The sequence below is a fragment of the Tachyglossus aculeatus genome, chromosome 20 (assembly GCF_015852505.1).
Source record: "Tachyglossus aculeatus isolate mTacAcu1 chromosome 20, mTacAcu1.pri, whole genome shotgun sequence".
NCBI lineage: Eukaryota > Metazoa > Chordata > Mammalia > Monotremata > Tachyglossidae > Tachyglossus > Tachyglossus aculeatus.
The window spans coordinates 32632966-32649046 of NC_052085.1; the positions used below are offsets into that span (position 1 = coordinate 32632966).

The 16081-nt window shown below is 60.1% G+C and overlaps 1 protein-coding gene across 1 annotated transcript in view; it reads left to right on the plus strand.

The window, feature by feature from the left end:
* ARHGEF17 (Rho guanine nucleotide exchange factor 17) overlaps positions 1-14885 on the plus strand; it is a 44568-nt gene extending 29683 nt beyond the window's left edge. The window contains exons 6-22 of the mRNA XM_038761682.1: positions 21-113; positions 554-730; positions 1274-1324; positions 1563-1672; positions 2057-2142; positions 2703-2821; positions 3691-3904; positions 4980-5053; positions 5796-5992; positions 6975-7225; positions 7713-7959; positions 8324-8410; positions 8979-9046; positions 10162-10310; positions 11147-11321; positions 12291-12560; positions 12741-14885. Coding sequence (XP_038617610.1) covers positions 21-113; positions 554-730; positions 1274-1324; positions 1563-1672; positions 2057-2142; positions 2703-2821; positions 3691-3904; positions 4980-5053; positions 5796-5992; positions 6975-7225; positions 7713-7959; positions 8324-8410; positions 8979-9046; positions 10162-10310; positions 11147-11321; positions 12291-12560; positions 12741-12967 — 2595 coding nt within the window. The 3' untranslated portion in view covers positions 12968-14885. The remainder of the gene's footprint in view (positions 1-20; positions 114-553; positions 731-1273; positions 1325-1562; positions 1673-2056; positions 2143-2702; positions 2822-3690; positions 3905-4979; positions 5054-5795; positions 5993-6974; positions 7226-7712; positions 7960-8323; positions 8411-8978; positions 9047-10161; positions 10311-11146; positions 11322-12290; positions 12561-12740) is intronic.
* Positions 14886-16081: the final 1196 nt, after the last annotated feature.

Genomic DNA, 16081 nt, shown 5'->3' on the forward strand with positions numbered 1-16081 from the left:
CCCGTCTCTGGACTGTGCAGCAGAGCATGCGGGAAAACAAGGAGAAGCAGGCGCTGTCTGACCTGATGATCAAACCCGTTCAGAGGATCCCACGCTATGAGCTGCTGGTGAAGGTGAGGACGCGGGCAGGGGCCGGGGAGTGGGCAGGGGGCAGATGGGGAAACTGACATAAGGCTACGTGTGCGCACGTGCACACATAGATGCACGCGCCCCAGAGCACAGGCGGAGGACAGGTGGCATAGTGACTATACAGTCCTGGCCAAGGTGTCTTCTGTATCCCCTGGCCACATCTGCTCCCTGATCAGTTGGAGCGGACCCGGTACTGGGGGCGGGGGACCTTTCCAGAGGGTCGACACCCCTCGCCCTCTTTCCCCTCCTCCTACTAGTGACCCGGGTCACAAACAGCCCACACCACTGCTGGGCTGTTCCCTAGACTCCTCCTGCCCCTCACTGCCCCCACGGCCCCCTGGGGTCCCTGCCCCCCTCAGTCTCTCGCGCCCAGTCAGGTGGTCCCAGAGTGAGCCATACATCCCCATACGTCCCCCCCATTCAGGACCTGCTGAAACATACTCCTGAGGACCACCCAGACCACCCATTCCTCATCGACGCCCAGAGGAACATCAAGCAGGTGGCCGAACGGATCAACCAGGGCATGAAGAATGCCGAGGAGGTGGAGCGAAATGCCCGCATTGTGCAGGAGATTGAGGCGCACATCGAGGGCATGGAGGACGTACGTGCGTGCCCTGTGGCCGGGACTGGGCCGGGGGTGAGCTGGGGGAGCCTGGGAGGGCCGGAGACTGCCACGAGGGGATTTGGACGGGAGCTCAGGGGGAAGCAGGCAAAAACCCAGGAAAGGGGTAGGAGTCTGAGCGGGTCAGGCTCAGAGCCAAATGCTGTGTGCTGCCTGATGAGGTGCTGCCTGTCTCGGGGCCCTGTTCTCCTACCTGGGAAAGCCTACTCCTCTCATGTGGGGCCCTGTCTCTCCCCCCACCTCCCACCCTAACCCTGCCATTACCTTGGTGAGGCTGAGGTCAGGGTCATTCTCCTCCTGGACAATGAGGAGACCGAGTCAAGGAGCGGGTACCTCCCTGCCTCGGCACCACTCCCTCCAGCCTATGCCAGGGCTGACTGGAGGCAGGAGGGAGGCGCAGAGATTTTCATGGAACTGCTTGAGTCTCGTGTCTGGGTGAAAGCCCTGTGATTCAATGTGTCTGCGTCCATCGGTCCTTCAGTCCGTCTTTAGCCCTCTGACCCCTCTGGCTGTGTCCCTCAGCTCCAAGCTCCACTGCGCAGATTCCTGCGGCAAGAGATGGTGGTGGAGGCGGTGAGTGGCGGGAGTCTGGGGTAGCGGGCGGGTAGACTCATTCCCTACCTCTCACAGGGGTTTCAAGACCCTTGACCCAAAGTCCACTACAGACCGGCCCTCCCCATTCCGTCGGGACTCCTGGGGAGCCGGGCGGCAGGACACCCGAGTCCCTGCCCGTGGGCTCAGCTGTTCCCCAGCTCCCCTCCCCAGAACCGGCAGAGGCAGGCTGACCGCCGCCCCCCCCACCCCCCTGCAGAAGGCGGTTGGCGGCAAGAAGGACCGTTCCCTGTTCCTCTTCAGCGACCTGCTGGTCTGCACCACCCTGAAGCGCAAGTCTGGCTCCCTGCGCCGTAGCTCCGTGAGCCTGTGCGTGGTGGGCCTGGCCCTGCTGTGCCCCTTCTGCCCCCTCCCCCCTCACCTCACCCTTGCTCCCCCTCCCTACACCTCGTCAATCAGTCGTATTTACCGTGTGCAGAGCACTGGAATAAGTACTTGGGACAGAGCAATAGAGTTAGTAGACAAGATCTTTGCCCTCGGGGAGCTGACAGTCTAGCCTGGAGACCGACCCTAAAATAACCCACCTTCTCCCCAGCAGGCCCCAGCTCCGAGTAGCGCGCTACAGCGGGTGGGGCGCGCTACAGCGGGTGGGGCGCGCTACAGCGGGTGGGTCCCGCCCCCTAGTGGCCAGGCTCGGGCGTGCGCCCTGCCCACACACCTCTTCCCCTCTTTTTCCAACCCTGCCCTGCGCAGGTACACGGCGGCCAGCGTCATCGACACCACCAGCAAATACAAGCTCCTCTGGAAGCTGCCACTGGAGGATCTGGACATTGTGAAGGGTCAGTGGCTGCCCTCCGTTCGCCATGGGGAGCCCCATCCCGGCCTCCTGGGGCCTGGAGAAGAGAAGACTGGGGGCGGAGAATCCGTGTTCAGACCGTGTTGCGGTGGGGAGGGGGTGATCGGCTGACCCTTGACCCTGGGAACAGGATAAGAGAGAATGCACCTAAGCTGTAGCCTGAAGAATTTAGGGTAGACTGGAGGAGGCATCATCCCCGACTCCCAGCCCAGCTCCCAAAATGCTTTCCCCTCCTTTCCCCAGCCCCGCTAACCTGCCTGGGTCCTGGGACACCCTGGGGTGCCCTGGCCTCAGGTGGCTTTAGGGAGAGGGCCAGGTTGGGGTGCCTACTGTTGATCAGGTTGCCACGGGAGGCAGGGCCAGAGGGCTTGGGGCTCCTGACTCCTGATGATGTTCAAGGGGTAGGGGGGCGGGGCGGGACAGGGGCCCGGCCTGGGTGACCTCTCGGAGCCAGGCGTGCTCAGAAGAAGGACCTGGGACCTGGGACCGAGTGCCCCCTCACCCCTGCCCCCCGACCCTCTCCTGGTGCCTGCCACTCCCCAGGGGCTTCCCAAGCCACCAACCGGGAGAGCATCCAGAAGGCCGTCAGCCGCCTGGACGAGGACCTGGCGACCCTGGGTCATGTCAGCAAACTGTCCGAGAGCCTCAGCTTCCCCCACCAGGTGAGCCAGTGCCCTGCCTCTCCCCTCCCTTCCGCTCAACTCCCTTCCCTCTCCCTTTCCTTCCCTTCCCCTTTAACTTCCCACCCCCTCCTTTTTCCCTCCCCTTCCTTCCCTTCCTTCCCTCCCTGCCCCTTCTGGTTCCCCTCATGCACAGACCCTTCCCCAGACCAGGGACCTCTCCTGCATGGATCTTCTCCAGCCCTGTGCCCCATTCCAGCCAACCCTCTCCCTGGCCGGTCTGGGGCCGGGGCTGGGGTCGGGGCTAAGGTCGGAGCTGGGTGGATGCCATGCCCAGTGACTCAGCAGCGAGAGGGATTCTGGTGAGACAATCAATCAATCAATCAATCAATCGTATTTATTGAGTGCTTACTATGTGCAGAGCACTGTACTAAGCGCTTGGGAAGTACAAATTGGCAACATATAGAGACAGTCCCTACCCAACAGTGGGCTCACAGTCTAAAATGGGGAGACAGAACAAAACCAAACATACTAACAAAATAAAATAAATAGAATAGATATGTACAAATAAAATAAATAGAGTAATAAATATGTACAACCATATATACATATATACAGGACAGAGGAAGCCCTTCTAGAATGCCAAGAGTCCTCTTCCCTGGGAACTTGGAACATGGGGTAGCAGGGGACAGATGCCCTGCCTGGTCTTGTCCTGAGGCAGGGGGAGGGACTTGATGACCCTCTCAGGCCCCAACCCCAGAGGAAGAGGAGGAGGGGGCAGTCCCAGGACAGGGCTCTCTGGGGACCAGCCTTGCCCCCTCGTCCTCAGCCCCGAGCAAGGAGCCCTTGCTTGGCCAGGTTGACCCCAGCTGACCACTTCCCCCAACCCTCCTGCCCACCCCACCCTCCAGGGCCTGGATGATGCTATAAAGGAGCTGACGGGTGCTGTGCACCGCGAACTGGCCGAGAAGCAGGCCCTGGCTTTGGTCCTGTCTTCCCCTCCCAGCAAGGTGGAGCTCGCGGCCAGCAAGCCGGACGGCAGCGAGACCTTCACCTTTGAGTTTCCCAGCACCGACGCCTGCCACGGCTTCGAGGTGGCCTTCGAGGACACCAAAAGGAAGCTGGGTGAGGGGCTGTGGCCGGGCCAGGAGGACCAACTGAGGGGCAAGCTGGGACACTGTCCTGAGTACCGCCCGGCACCGGGGGCAGGGGGCTCCTGGTTGCCAGATAAGCTCATTGTGGCTCAGTGGAAATAGCATAGCCTTGGGAGTCAGAGGAGTGAGCTCTAATCCTGACTCTGCCACTTGTCTGCTGTGTGACCTTGGACAAGTCACTTCACTTCTTTGTGCTTCAGTTACCTCATCTGTAAAATGGGGATTAAGACTGTAAGCCCCATGTGGGACAACCTAATTACCTTGTATCTACCCCAGCGCTTAGAACAGTGTTTGGCACATAGTAAGCGCTTAACAAATACCATAATTTGTATTATTATTATTATTGGTGAGGGGAAACCTGGGGAGGCTAAGAGAAGAGAGGGAGGGGTTCAGTATCTCGTGCCCAGGATCTGCTTGCCCACTGCCCCTTTTGTAATAATAATAATGATGGCATTTATTAAGCGCTTACTATGTGCAAAGCACTGTTCTAAGCTCTGGGGAGGTTACAAGGTGAACAGGTTGTCCCACAGGGAGCTCACAGTCTTCATCCCCATTTTACAGAAGAGGTAACTGGGGCTGAGAGAAGTGAAGTGACTTGCCCAAAGTCACACAGCTGACAAGTGGCAGAGCCGGGATTTGAACCCATGACCTCTGACTCCAAAGCCCAGGCTCTTTCCGCTGAGCCACGCTGCTTCTCTATGCTGCTTTGTACTACCCCTTGGGCCTTGATCTTATGCCCCACCCACCCCTAATGCCCCATTCCCTAATGTGGCACCTTGTGCCCCACTTCTTTGCATCTCCCCCTTCCCCTGTCTATCATGACCTGTCCCCTCCCACTGTTGGGAGGCTATCAGTCCCGATAGCCAGGGGACAGGGGTCAGGAAGCTTGGATAGTGGAAATTCACCAATTTCCAAAGTCTCTTCGATCCCGCCCCTTTCTAACCCAGGGGCACAGCGGGCCCTTGAGGTTGGTTTCCCCTCTCCTGGATGGGTGGGACCTGCTTCTTTAACCTACCTCACCTGTCATCACCCCCTCCCCGTCCTAGCTTCCCACCGAAACTGCCAGGACCCTGAATTCCTGAAGGCCATCCCCATCATGAAGACCCGCAGCGGGATGCAGGTACTCAGCTGTTCGCCCCTCCCTGACTCCATCTCTGGTCTGCCCCGCTCCCTTTTCCCCCACCCGGCCTGCCTCATCCCACCCCAACCTTCCAGACCCTGCGTCCCGCTGGGATGGAGGGGCAGGGCCCGGGTGTTTCCTCACCAAGAACCAGGGAGCAGCTTTCTCGAGCTCGATCCGGTTCTGGGTTCTATTTCAATGAATCGATCGATCAATCACGTTTATCGAAAGCCTTACTCTATGCAGAGCAGTGTACTAAATGTTTAAGAGTACAATAGTGAGTGGACCCAATCCCTGCCTTGAAGAATTTTACAGTCTAGCAGGGGAGAGAGGCCCTAAAATAAATTGCAGGTAGGGGAATGCGACAGAGTTTAAAGATGTGCACCTAAGTGCCCTCCCTGGGGGAGGCAGGAAGGGGAGTGAGTCCCCAGATGACGCTTAGGTGACACACAAATGCTGAACTGGCATTGGGGAACAAAATAGGGTAAGGAGTTGTGGGAACTAATCAGAGGATCTGCAGGTGGAGGGATTCAGGCTAGACTTTAGGCCGCCAGGAAGTTCAAGGGCTATGGACCCCACCCCTCCCCCTCAGGGTGGCCCCTCATTCCTTCCTGGGACCCCACCTTCCTTCCCCCATCCCCATCCCAATGCAGTCATTGGTCCAGAGAGCTGGCATGAACTGACGGCAGCGTCGGGTGGGTCTGCCCTCCCTCCCTCCTTCTCTCCCTCCCCGGGACCCTAGTTCTCCTGCGCCTCCCCCAGCCACAGCAGCAGCCCGGACAGCGCCCACGAGGTCTGGGTGTGCAACAGCGATGGCTACGTGGGGCAGGTCTGCCTGCTGAGCATCCGCCAGGAGCCCACCGTGGAAGCCTGCATCGCCGTCTGCTCCGCCCGCATCCTCTGCATCGCCTCTGTCCCGGGCCTCAAGCGCAGCTTCAGGTACCGACTGGGCCAGGCCAAGCCGGGCCGGGCCGAGCTGGGGGGTGAGGTGTGGGGGGAGGCCAGACCCAGGGGGTGGGGATGGTCTGCCCACCCAGGCCCTGAGTCCCACCCCACGAAGTCTTCCCTGACCAATCCAGTGGAAGGCTTAACTGGGCCTCCACCACTGAACCTCCACAAACGTAATGGATCCAGTGATTTTTTTCAATGGTATTTGTTAAGTGCTTTCTATGTGCCTGGCACTGTACCAAGTGCTGGGGTAGATACAAGATAATCAGATTGGGCACAGTCCCGGTCCTATAAGGGGCTCACAATCTTAATCACCATTTTATAGGTGAGGTAACTGAAGCCCAGGGAAGTGAAGTCACCTGCCCAAAGTTACACAGCAGACATGTGGCAGAGCCGGGATTAGAACCCAGGTCCTTCTGACTCCCAGGCCACGCGGCTTCTCAGTGTGACTCGATTTTCTGTGCTAGTAGGGTTAGAACTCGTGCAGATCAGTGAAATGCACGGATTTTCCAAAAAAGCATTATTTCCTCCCAAGCTTTCACCTTCCCCGTAGTTCAGTAGTATCGGTAGCAGTAATAGTATTTATTAAGCACTTAATGTGTGCAGAGCACCATAGTAAGTGCTGGGAAAGAGTCTACAAGAGGGAATTAGACACAGACCCTGACCCTCGAGGAGCTCACAATCTATGAAGTAGCCCACAGTGCCTCCCCATCTCCCTGCGCTGGGCACCCCACGGTCTGTGAGTCAAATGTGAGAGGCTGTGCCCTGAGCTGGGGAGCAGGAGAGACAGACAGGCAGAGGAGCCTAAGGGTACTAGACTGCACAACTCACTGGCTCGGCCCCGGGGACCCACAGAGGGAGGGAGCCCATGTCGTGAGGGTTTCACGGAAGGGGTCGCCCACCCCGGCCTCCATCTGTCCCTTTCTTCGATCCTGGTCGCCCCCGCCGATCATCCGACTCTCACCCCTGTCAGGGAGAGGCCCGAGTCCTCGGGCGGTGCAGCCCCGGAGCCCCCGGCACCCCCGGCCGAGGAGGCCGACGCCCAGCAGTGTCTCCACATCTCCATCTCGGGCTCGTCTTTGGAGCTGCCGGAGCCGGTGGGCAGTGCCGCCCGCGAGCCGATGCCTTTCGACAGCGACGACACGGATGACGAGTCATCCCCGAGCCCCTCGGGGACCCTCCAGAGCCAGGCCAGCCGCTCCACCATCTCCTCCAGCTTCGGCAGTGAGTGCCAGAGGGCTGGGGGCGCGGGAGGCCGGGGTCTCGGGCGAGGGAGTGGGCTACGGGCTGAGGCAGAAGGCAGTGAGGAGAGGAGGGGACAAGGGTGGTGGTCTGGACCCTGAGGCTCTCTGACAGTCAGAACTCGTTGTGGGCAGGGAATATGTCTGTTTATTGTTATACTGTATTCTCCCAAGTGCATTATGGTAAGTGCTTTGCAAACAGTTTGCTCAATAAATATGATTGAATGAATTGAATGAATGAAGGGCTGAGACTGGGAAGGAGAGGAGGCGACTAGGGGCAGCCGACAGGCACGGCTGCAGCCACAGAAACTCATTGCCTGATATCTGGGGGTCAGTATTCCACAGGTCAATGCCCTGGCCACTCCCACTTCTGATCGCCCCCCTCCCCACTGATACCTTCCCCCTCTGACAACCTCTCGCCCCCCCCCGCTCATCGTTCTTCCCCCCGCCACTCTGGTCTTTGTCCCCAGATGAGGAGATGGCCACCTCCAAGGATGCAGCGGCTGAGACGACCAGTTCTGAAGAGGAGCAAGAGCCCAGCTTCCTGCCACTGTCCAGCTCTTTCGGCCAGAGCCGCGGGGGTGGGAGCCCGGTGGATGGACGCGCAGTGCGGCGCTCCAGCCGGGGCTCCTTCACCCGCGGCAGCCTCGAGGACCTGCTCACCGCCGACCCCGAGGCCTTTCAGAGCTCCGTTTGGCTGGGCACCGAGGATGGCTGGTGGGCACCGAGGATGGCCTGACCCGGGAGGGGGTGCGGCTCGGGTGATGTTGTGGGGGGTCGGCGGGGCAGGGTCACTAAGCGGAAGGAAAAGCTTCCTGAGTCCTTATGTCCTTCCAGGGAGGGAAGAGACCCTGAGGCTAGGGGGTGGACTGAAATGATCTGTGCTCCTGGGCTGCTGCGCAAGTGTGCCTGTCTCACCCTCGAGGCCTCGGGCTCCTCCTGTTCCCACCACGTGTGCTGTAGCAAGGTCCCCAACTGGCTTGGGGCACAGGGCCAGGGCCCAGGCCCGAAGGCCGCATGGGACAGGGGGTTGAGGGTTGCAGGCCGGCTTCACTGTGCCCCTCGCCTCTCACCCCCACAGCATCCATGTGTACCAGTCCTCGGACAACATCCGCAACCGCAAGAACAGCCTGAAACTGCAGCACGGCGCGGCTGTCACCTGCATCCTGTAAGCCCCGCCCCCTCCTGCACGGCCCAGGGGAGGGGCAGGTAGGGTCTCAGAGGGGTCCCTTCCCGGCTGGGACCGACCCTCCGGCCCCCAGCCCTCTGCACTTCTCCTCCAGAAACCCCACCACCAAGCAGGCAGGGGTCCTGGGTGGGGAGAGCCGGGGGTGGGCGGCAGGGGGCTTGGGAAGGGGAGCAAGCCTGCAGGGGTAGCAGGGGAGACACTGACCGACACATCTTCATATGCACTGAAGCCCCAACAAGTAGAAATGGGTTAAGTTGCAACGAGAAAGAGTGTGGTTAGACACGGGGAAGAACTTCCTGACCCTCGGTGGGAATTCAGGAGCAGGGTTGCTCGAGGGAGGGCATAGGATGGTCTTTACACTGCCTGTCTAGGGTGAGTTGGCCATCTTCCATTCAACCTTAAGGCTGGTTGAGGAGGATGTGGAGTCTGGAGCAACAGGCAGCACTTCTAGCCCCCTGAGTGGGGGAAGCTGGGGCTGGGGGGGCGGTGGCGGTCTTAAGCTGGACAGTTGAAAACACGCTGTGCCCCCTCCGCCCCCGCTCTGCAGGTACCTAGGAGACCAAGTGTTCGTGTCCTTGGCCAGTGGCGACCTCGTGGTCTATCGGAGAGAGGCAGGTGAGAGGGCGTTGAGTGAGACATGGCAGGGAATTATCCAAATCAATCAATCGCTGGTTTTTAGTGAGCACTTACTGTGTGCTCTGTACTAAGTGTTTGGGAGAGGACAATACGAAAAGAGAAGGTAGAGACGATAAGGAATTGTCAGGAAATGGGCCCACAGGCTTATAGCATGGAACCACGCCCCCTCCAGCCATTGTCAGCTTGGGAGAAAGACCTTGGTATCCGGGGGAACTGGGTAGACCTGGAGCCCTGAATTTAAGAAGGGGTCTTTTGTGAGGGGTGGTGATGGATTGCCTGGCCCAGTGCCCCAAAGCCCCCCAGAGCCTTAGAGGGGCCCAGCGGGTGGGATGAAGTGAACCTCACAGCTGGGGTGGGGTACTGGGGGAATGCCCCCCATCCCACCCCCGGACTCTCTTTGGAATGTGTGTCCAGGGAACGAGGAACTAAAGTGTCCCCCGAGATCATGGTCAGACAGTCATGGGGCCCTGCAGTTAACAATAATTTTAATAATAATCATTTTGGTATTATTACCATGTGCCTAGCACTGTTCTAAGCACTGGGGGAGATACAAGGTAATCAGGTTGTCCCACGTGGGGCTCACAGTCTTAATCCCCATTTTACAGATGAGGCAACTGAGGCACAGAGGAGTTAAGTGACTTGCCCAAAGTCACACAGCTGACAAATGGCAGAGCCGGGACTAGAACCCATGAACTCTGATTCCCAAACCCAGGCTCTTTTCACTGAGCCACGCTGCTTCTCGCTGCGGCAGTTAGTGTTGTCCATCAGACAGAGAGTCTGGAAGGTGACCGTGCCCCACCCTCTGGGCTAGTCTGAACAGTCTACCCCATCTGGATGCTGATAGAGCTGCTGCTGGGTGGCTTGTCGGGCAGCAGGGATTACCGCTCAGGCAAAACGAGCCTTCGGGAAGGAGGAAGTAGTTTGGTCCAGAGGTCGTACAGGGGGTTCTGGTGACAGGGGCAGTGGATTAACTTTCCTCAGTGCCGAGAGCCCCCTCCTTCTAGCAGGGTGGTCTGGGGTCCCTGGGACGGTGGGGGCACAGAGTCCTGTCACTGAGTTCTCATTTCTCCCCTGGGACCTCCCTGGCACGGCAGCCCGATTCTGGGACCCGCAGAACTGTAAGTCGCTGCCCCTCGGCTCCGCCGGGAACCCCATCACCAAGATGGTGGCGGTGTCCGGGCGGCTTTGGTGCGGCTGCCAAAACACCGTGCTGGTCCTCGGGGCCGCCACCTTGGCCCAGGAGGTAAGTCACCGGTCATTCACTCAGTCGCTCGGTCAGTCCTATTTATTGAGCTCTTACTGTACTGTGCAGACCACTGGACTAAGCTCTTGGGAGAATACAGTAAAACACTAGAACAGACACATTCCCTGACCACAAAGAGTTTACAGTCCACAGTAAGCTCTCACTGCCCCTCCTGCCTCACCACCCTCCTGCCCTGCTGCCTGCTCGTCTGGCCAGGCACACCCTCGTTCTCGTTGCCAGCCACCCACCAGCCAGTCTCACCAGCCACTCACCAGCACCAGTCTCACCTCAGCCCCATCTCAGGGTTCACGGGAAGACAGGGACTTCCCTGATGTCTCCACCTACCCCTCGCCCCTGCCCCCCACCCCCCACCCCCATCTCTAGGCCTTGTGTCAGCTCCTCTGCCTGGTAGACTGCATCTGCACAGTGCCCAGCTCCCGCCCCCTGCACCCAGGCTCTGCCCGGCACCTGCCACTAGCCTACACCCTGCCCATCATCCTGCCCCGCACCCTGTCCCTGCCCCTCAACTTGCCCCACATTCTGCCCTTGCCCCCTGATCCTCATCCTGCCCCGCATTCTGCCCCACACCCTACCCTTACCCCTTATCCTGCCCCTCATTTTACCCTGCACCCTGCCCTTGCTGTGCTTCCTGGGTAGAGGGTTGGGGGGGCTATGGTGGGCTCAGCACTGGCTCAGAGCTAGGGCAGGAGGTCAGGGCTGGACAAAGAGCTGTGCCAGGGACGATGCTGGGGATGGCATTGGAAGGGGCTGGGGCAGGACCGTGGTGGAAGACCAGCAAAGGGGCTGGCGCCCACACGGCATTCTCTGCTCCGCAGCACCAGTTCCAAGTGGGGCCGGATAGCCACCGCAGCGTGACCTGCCTCGTGAGCTCCTCTGTGGGGGTGTGGGTGACCCTACAGGGCAGCGCCCAGGTCCGGCTCTATCATGCCACGTCCTATGAGCAGCTGGCCGAAGTGGACGTCAGCCCTCCTGTGCACAAGATGCTGGCAGGTACCGGGGCCAGGCCCTCCCCTGGGATCTGAAGCAACCTCTGGGTCCTGGCACACTGGGCAAGGCTTCCCCCAGCATGACTGCCCCAGGCACGGCTCCCCTGGGCACAACTTACCCAGGCACAGCTCGCCTGGGCACCTCTCCCCTGGGCATGGCTCCCGTGGGGCACAGTTCCAGGACTCCTACCTCCAGCGCTTAGAAAATTGCTTTGCACATAGTAAACGCTTAACAAATGCCATCGTTATTATTATTACTATTATCTGCCTGGCTCTGGCCAGAGCAGAGACACTTTTACCCTAGGACCCCATCCCCAGGACCCTCCTTCATCACCCCTGCAAGTGGCAGGGCACTTGCCTTTTCCGCAGTTGAAAACCATTCTCCTCACTGTTCAGAGGAGGTAACTGAGGCCCAGAGAGGACAATCAATCATCAAGCAATGATATTTATTGAGTGCTTACTGGGTGCAGAGCACTGTTGAAAGGGTTGGGAGAGAACAGCACAATGGAGTTTGTAGACACGATCCTTGCCCACAAGAAGCTTATTTCCCTGAGGCCACAAAGCAGTCTGGAAACAGTGCGAAGCCTCAAACCACCTGCGTCTTCTCCGCCTGCTGGACCAGCCCCTTCCCTGAATCTGTAGCCAGACCTGGGAATGGGGGGGTTGTGCAGATCCAGGAGCCGACACAGGCGAAGCCAACCTGGGCCTGGGCCCGGGCCCCGCCCCCACCCCGCACAGGTGCTCCGGGCCGAGTGCTGTTCACGGCTCTCCAGGGAGAAACCGGGACCCACCGGAGGGGAGTGGGCCGGACGCTGGTTGCAGGGAGTCGAGGGCGGAGGGTGGGGGGGGGGGTCAGGAATGGCTGGACTCATTCCCTCCCCATGGGCCTTCGCCGAGTCCCTCCCCCACCCCTCCTCCGGGGCCCCCGCTCCCCCAGCCTCCTCTGAGGGCGGCCCCCCGCCATTACCGACAGGCTCGGACGCCATCATCCGTCAGCACAAGGCGGCGTGCCTGCGGATCACGGCTCTGCTGGCCTGCCAGGACCTGCTGTGGATCGGCACCAGTGCCGGCGTCGTGCTGACCCTGCCCCTGGCTGCCCCCACACCCGGCGCCCCACGCCCTGCACCACCTCTGACCCCAGTGGGCCTGTCACAGGGCCACACCGGCCACGTCCGCTTCCTCACCGCCCTCGAGCTCCCCGACGGCTCCGACCTCCTCCTCCCGCCGCCACTCCGGGACACAGGTGCCAGAGGGGCCCCGCGTGAGGGTCCGGGGGAGGTGTCTCCACTGGCTTCCCCCACCTTCGAGCTAGACCCACCCAACTACCCCTCAGTCCCACCCCCGAACTAGACCTGCCCACCCACCCCTTGGGCCCAACCTAGTCCCCCCCACATCTGACAGAACCCCCTCCCACCCTTTCCAGGCCCCGTGACGCCCTGCCTGCTGGAGCGGAGAGAGCCGGCCCGGCCCCGGCTGGCCCCCAGCCCCCTGCCCCTGTCCAAGGCCCACATGCTGGTCATCAGCGGCGGCGATGGCTACGAGGATTTCAGACTGGCCAGTGGGGCCGGTGGGGGCGGCGGCGGCGGCAGCAGCAGCGAGACTGTGGGACGGGACGACAGCACGAACCATCTCCTCCTGTGGAGGGTGTGACCCCGAGGAGCTAGCGGGCCGTGCCGCCCCCACCCCAGCTGCCTCCTCCATGACAGGGGGATGTGTGTGTGCATGTGTGCCTGTCTGTGTGCACCGGTGCGTGCACATGTGTGTATATTTGCGCAAACCTGTGTATGGACGTATGCTTGTGTTCACGAAGCTTGTATGGCCTGTATATACCTGTGGGTGTGGACACGTATGTGTGTGCATGTGCTCATGTGTACCATGGGTGGTGTACACATGTCTGTGTGCATGTTTTCCTGTATTTGTGTGTGCCTGTATTTGTGTGTCCCCCCTGGCCGCCGGGGCTGGTTTCTGGCCGAAACTCTCCAGGATCCGGGAGCCACGTGTCCTTCTGGCGCTGGCCCGGCCCAGCTCTGCCGGGATGGGAGGAGGAGGAGGAGGGGGAGAGGAGGAGATGGGCAGAGGGGAGACCTGCCCCCTGTCCGCGGTTTGTCCGTCTGCCCTAGGCCTGTCCAGCCCCTTCACCCGCCCCACCAAGCCCCCCTGCGAGCCAGAGCTGGGAGCATGGGTAGGGCCCTGACTCAGGATCGGGGGCTGGGGAAGTAGCTGTCCCCACTGGTGGACACACCGGGACTGTGGCTTCCTATGGTTTGGGGAGCTCATGGGGAATGGCAGCGGTGGGGGGTTGCGGGGGGGATGCCTCCCGCTGGGCTGGACCAGGCTTTCTCCACCCCCAGCCTCTCTGGCGGGGGCAGGTCAGGCTCCTTGACTAAGGGGGAGGAGAGGAGAAGAGGGCCGACCGAGGGAGGAAAATGTGCAATATTGGTGTGGGCCGGAAGAGGATGGTGAGGCCAAAGAGATCGGGACCCTCCCCCGCACTGCCCGGGAGCGTCTCCGGTGATGAGCCCCCAGGGGGAGGAGGGGGAGCTTGTACAGTATTTATGTTTATTTTTAACAAGTTACTTTTCACAGCACTTAATTTATACAGACAGCACGGGGAGCGAGGGTGGGCGGAGGCGGGGGGCTGCTTGCCCCGGGCCTCGGGGTTCACGTCCACTCCCGGTGCCAGCTCTTCGTAGCAGGCGGGCAGGAGGGGGCACTTAGCCCCTTCGGACCTCACGAGTCTCCGAGATTTAGGAATTGTCAGGATTCACGGCCCCAGGGGCAGCGCCGTTACTGCGCCGGGGCGGCTGGAGTTGGCGGGTCTCGTTCCTCATCAGGACGTCAGGGTGGTCAATCCACATTAGCCGGGGGTGGATTAAGTGCTGATCCTGCCCTGTCCCCCGAGATGGACACGTCCTTCGGTCACTCCACTGCAACCTGGGCAGGCGGGGAGGGAGATGGCCCACCCTGGACGGGAGGCCGAGGCCTAGGCCCGGGCGGCCTCACACTCCTCTCCGAGCTCAGAGGTCCTGCCCTGGTTTGGATCTGGAAGCCCATCAGTCCTCCCGTCCATCCGTCCGCTGGTCCCCTGGCAGCTCCATGCCAGGGGCGGAGGAGGGGGCGGGAGCCGCCCGGGAAGAGAAGCATGCTGTGGGCTTGGATCATCTTGCGGCGAAGAAACTGTCGAGGGTAGCTTGCTCTTCCATGCTCTGCAAAGCCCAGGGGGGAGGGACAATCAGGAGCTGAGCCCTTACCCTCCTCCGGCACGCGTGACTGGGCCAGAGGGCAGCCAGGGGTCCTGACTTCCAGCCCCCGGGGCCCGGGGAGGATGGAGACCGGGGAGGAGGGCCGGGCCGGCTGGGGTGGCAAGATTCGGGGGGCAGTGGGGGTTCACAGAGCTCTCCAAGTGAATCCTCAGAGGTAGCCACCAGCCCCCCTAGATCCCCTGGGGTCTCCTGGTGGGCAGAGCGCCCCTCCGAGTGGCTGTCTTCTTCTTTTGCTGCCAATGAAACTATTCACGCTCCGTGGACGATGAAGTCAAAAGTCAATAAACAGAAAAGCTCATCTCGTCTCCATTCTCCCACAAGGTCCACCCCTCCTACGGGCTTCAGCAAGCCCACTCAAGTTGGCGGGGAGACGGGCCCCGTTGTCTCTCGACCTTCTCGGGTGGGAAGTTCATTCTGAAGTCTAGCCTCAGTCCCTCCTGCTTTTTGGGGCTCTGAATGTGCTACCTCTTGAAGGGGCACCTAGGCCAGGGAGGGAGGAGAAGATGGGCTACACTTCCTCTCCTGCTTCTCATTCCATAGTAGGTGCTCGGTGCCTGTGTGTGCCGAGCACTGTAATGAGCACTTGGGCGGGGGGGTGCAATCAACGTAGTAGACGTAATCCCTATCCTCAAGGGGTTTACAATCTTGTCTCCTCTCCTTTTATTTTTTAATGGTATTTTGCTTAGTGTGCCAGGCACTGTTCTAAGCGCTAGGGTAGATGCAAGGTATTCGGGTTGGACACAGTCCCTGTCCAATATGGGGCTCTCAGTCAACCCCCATTTTACAGATGAGGTAACTGAGGCACAGAGAAGAGACATGACTTGCCCGAAGTCCCAAGAAGACAAGTGGCAAAGCCCAGGTCCTTCTCTCTGGCCCCGTGCTCTATCCACTAGGCCGTGCTGCTTCTTCTCTCCTGGCACTGAGTTAGGCAGCGCTCTACCCCCAGCAGCTGGAATCCGTGATCCATTCATTCTTTCATTCATTCGTTCAATCATATTTGTTGAGCGCCTCCTGTGTGCAGAGCACTGTATTAAGCGCTTGGAAAGTACAATACACCAATAAAGAGAGACAATCCCTGCCCACAACGGGTTCACAGTCTAGAGCAGGGGTGACAGACATCAATGTAAGTAAACAGGCATCAATATAAATAAATAGAATGATAGATAAATACGTATATACATAAGTGCTGTGGGGCGTGGGGGTGGTGAGAGCAAAGGGAGTGAGGTCTGCCTTGCGGGGGGAGGGGGTGCCAGGGGCTAACCAACCTCACTAACTACTAGGGGAAATGGCTAGAGGCCCCCCCTCTCCCCTCCCCACCAGGGAAGCATCTCCCCCATGTGCCTACGTCCCCCAGGGCAGCAGTTCCTCCACCCGCCTACCCAAGCCCCTGCGAAATAATAATAACGGTGAGGGTTTGGAGGGAGTGCCGACTCCGCGATATGTTAAACCCCGGAGGTAGAGATGAGGTGGACAGATGGGACCCTGTCTGTCCCACTCAGGG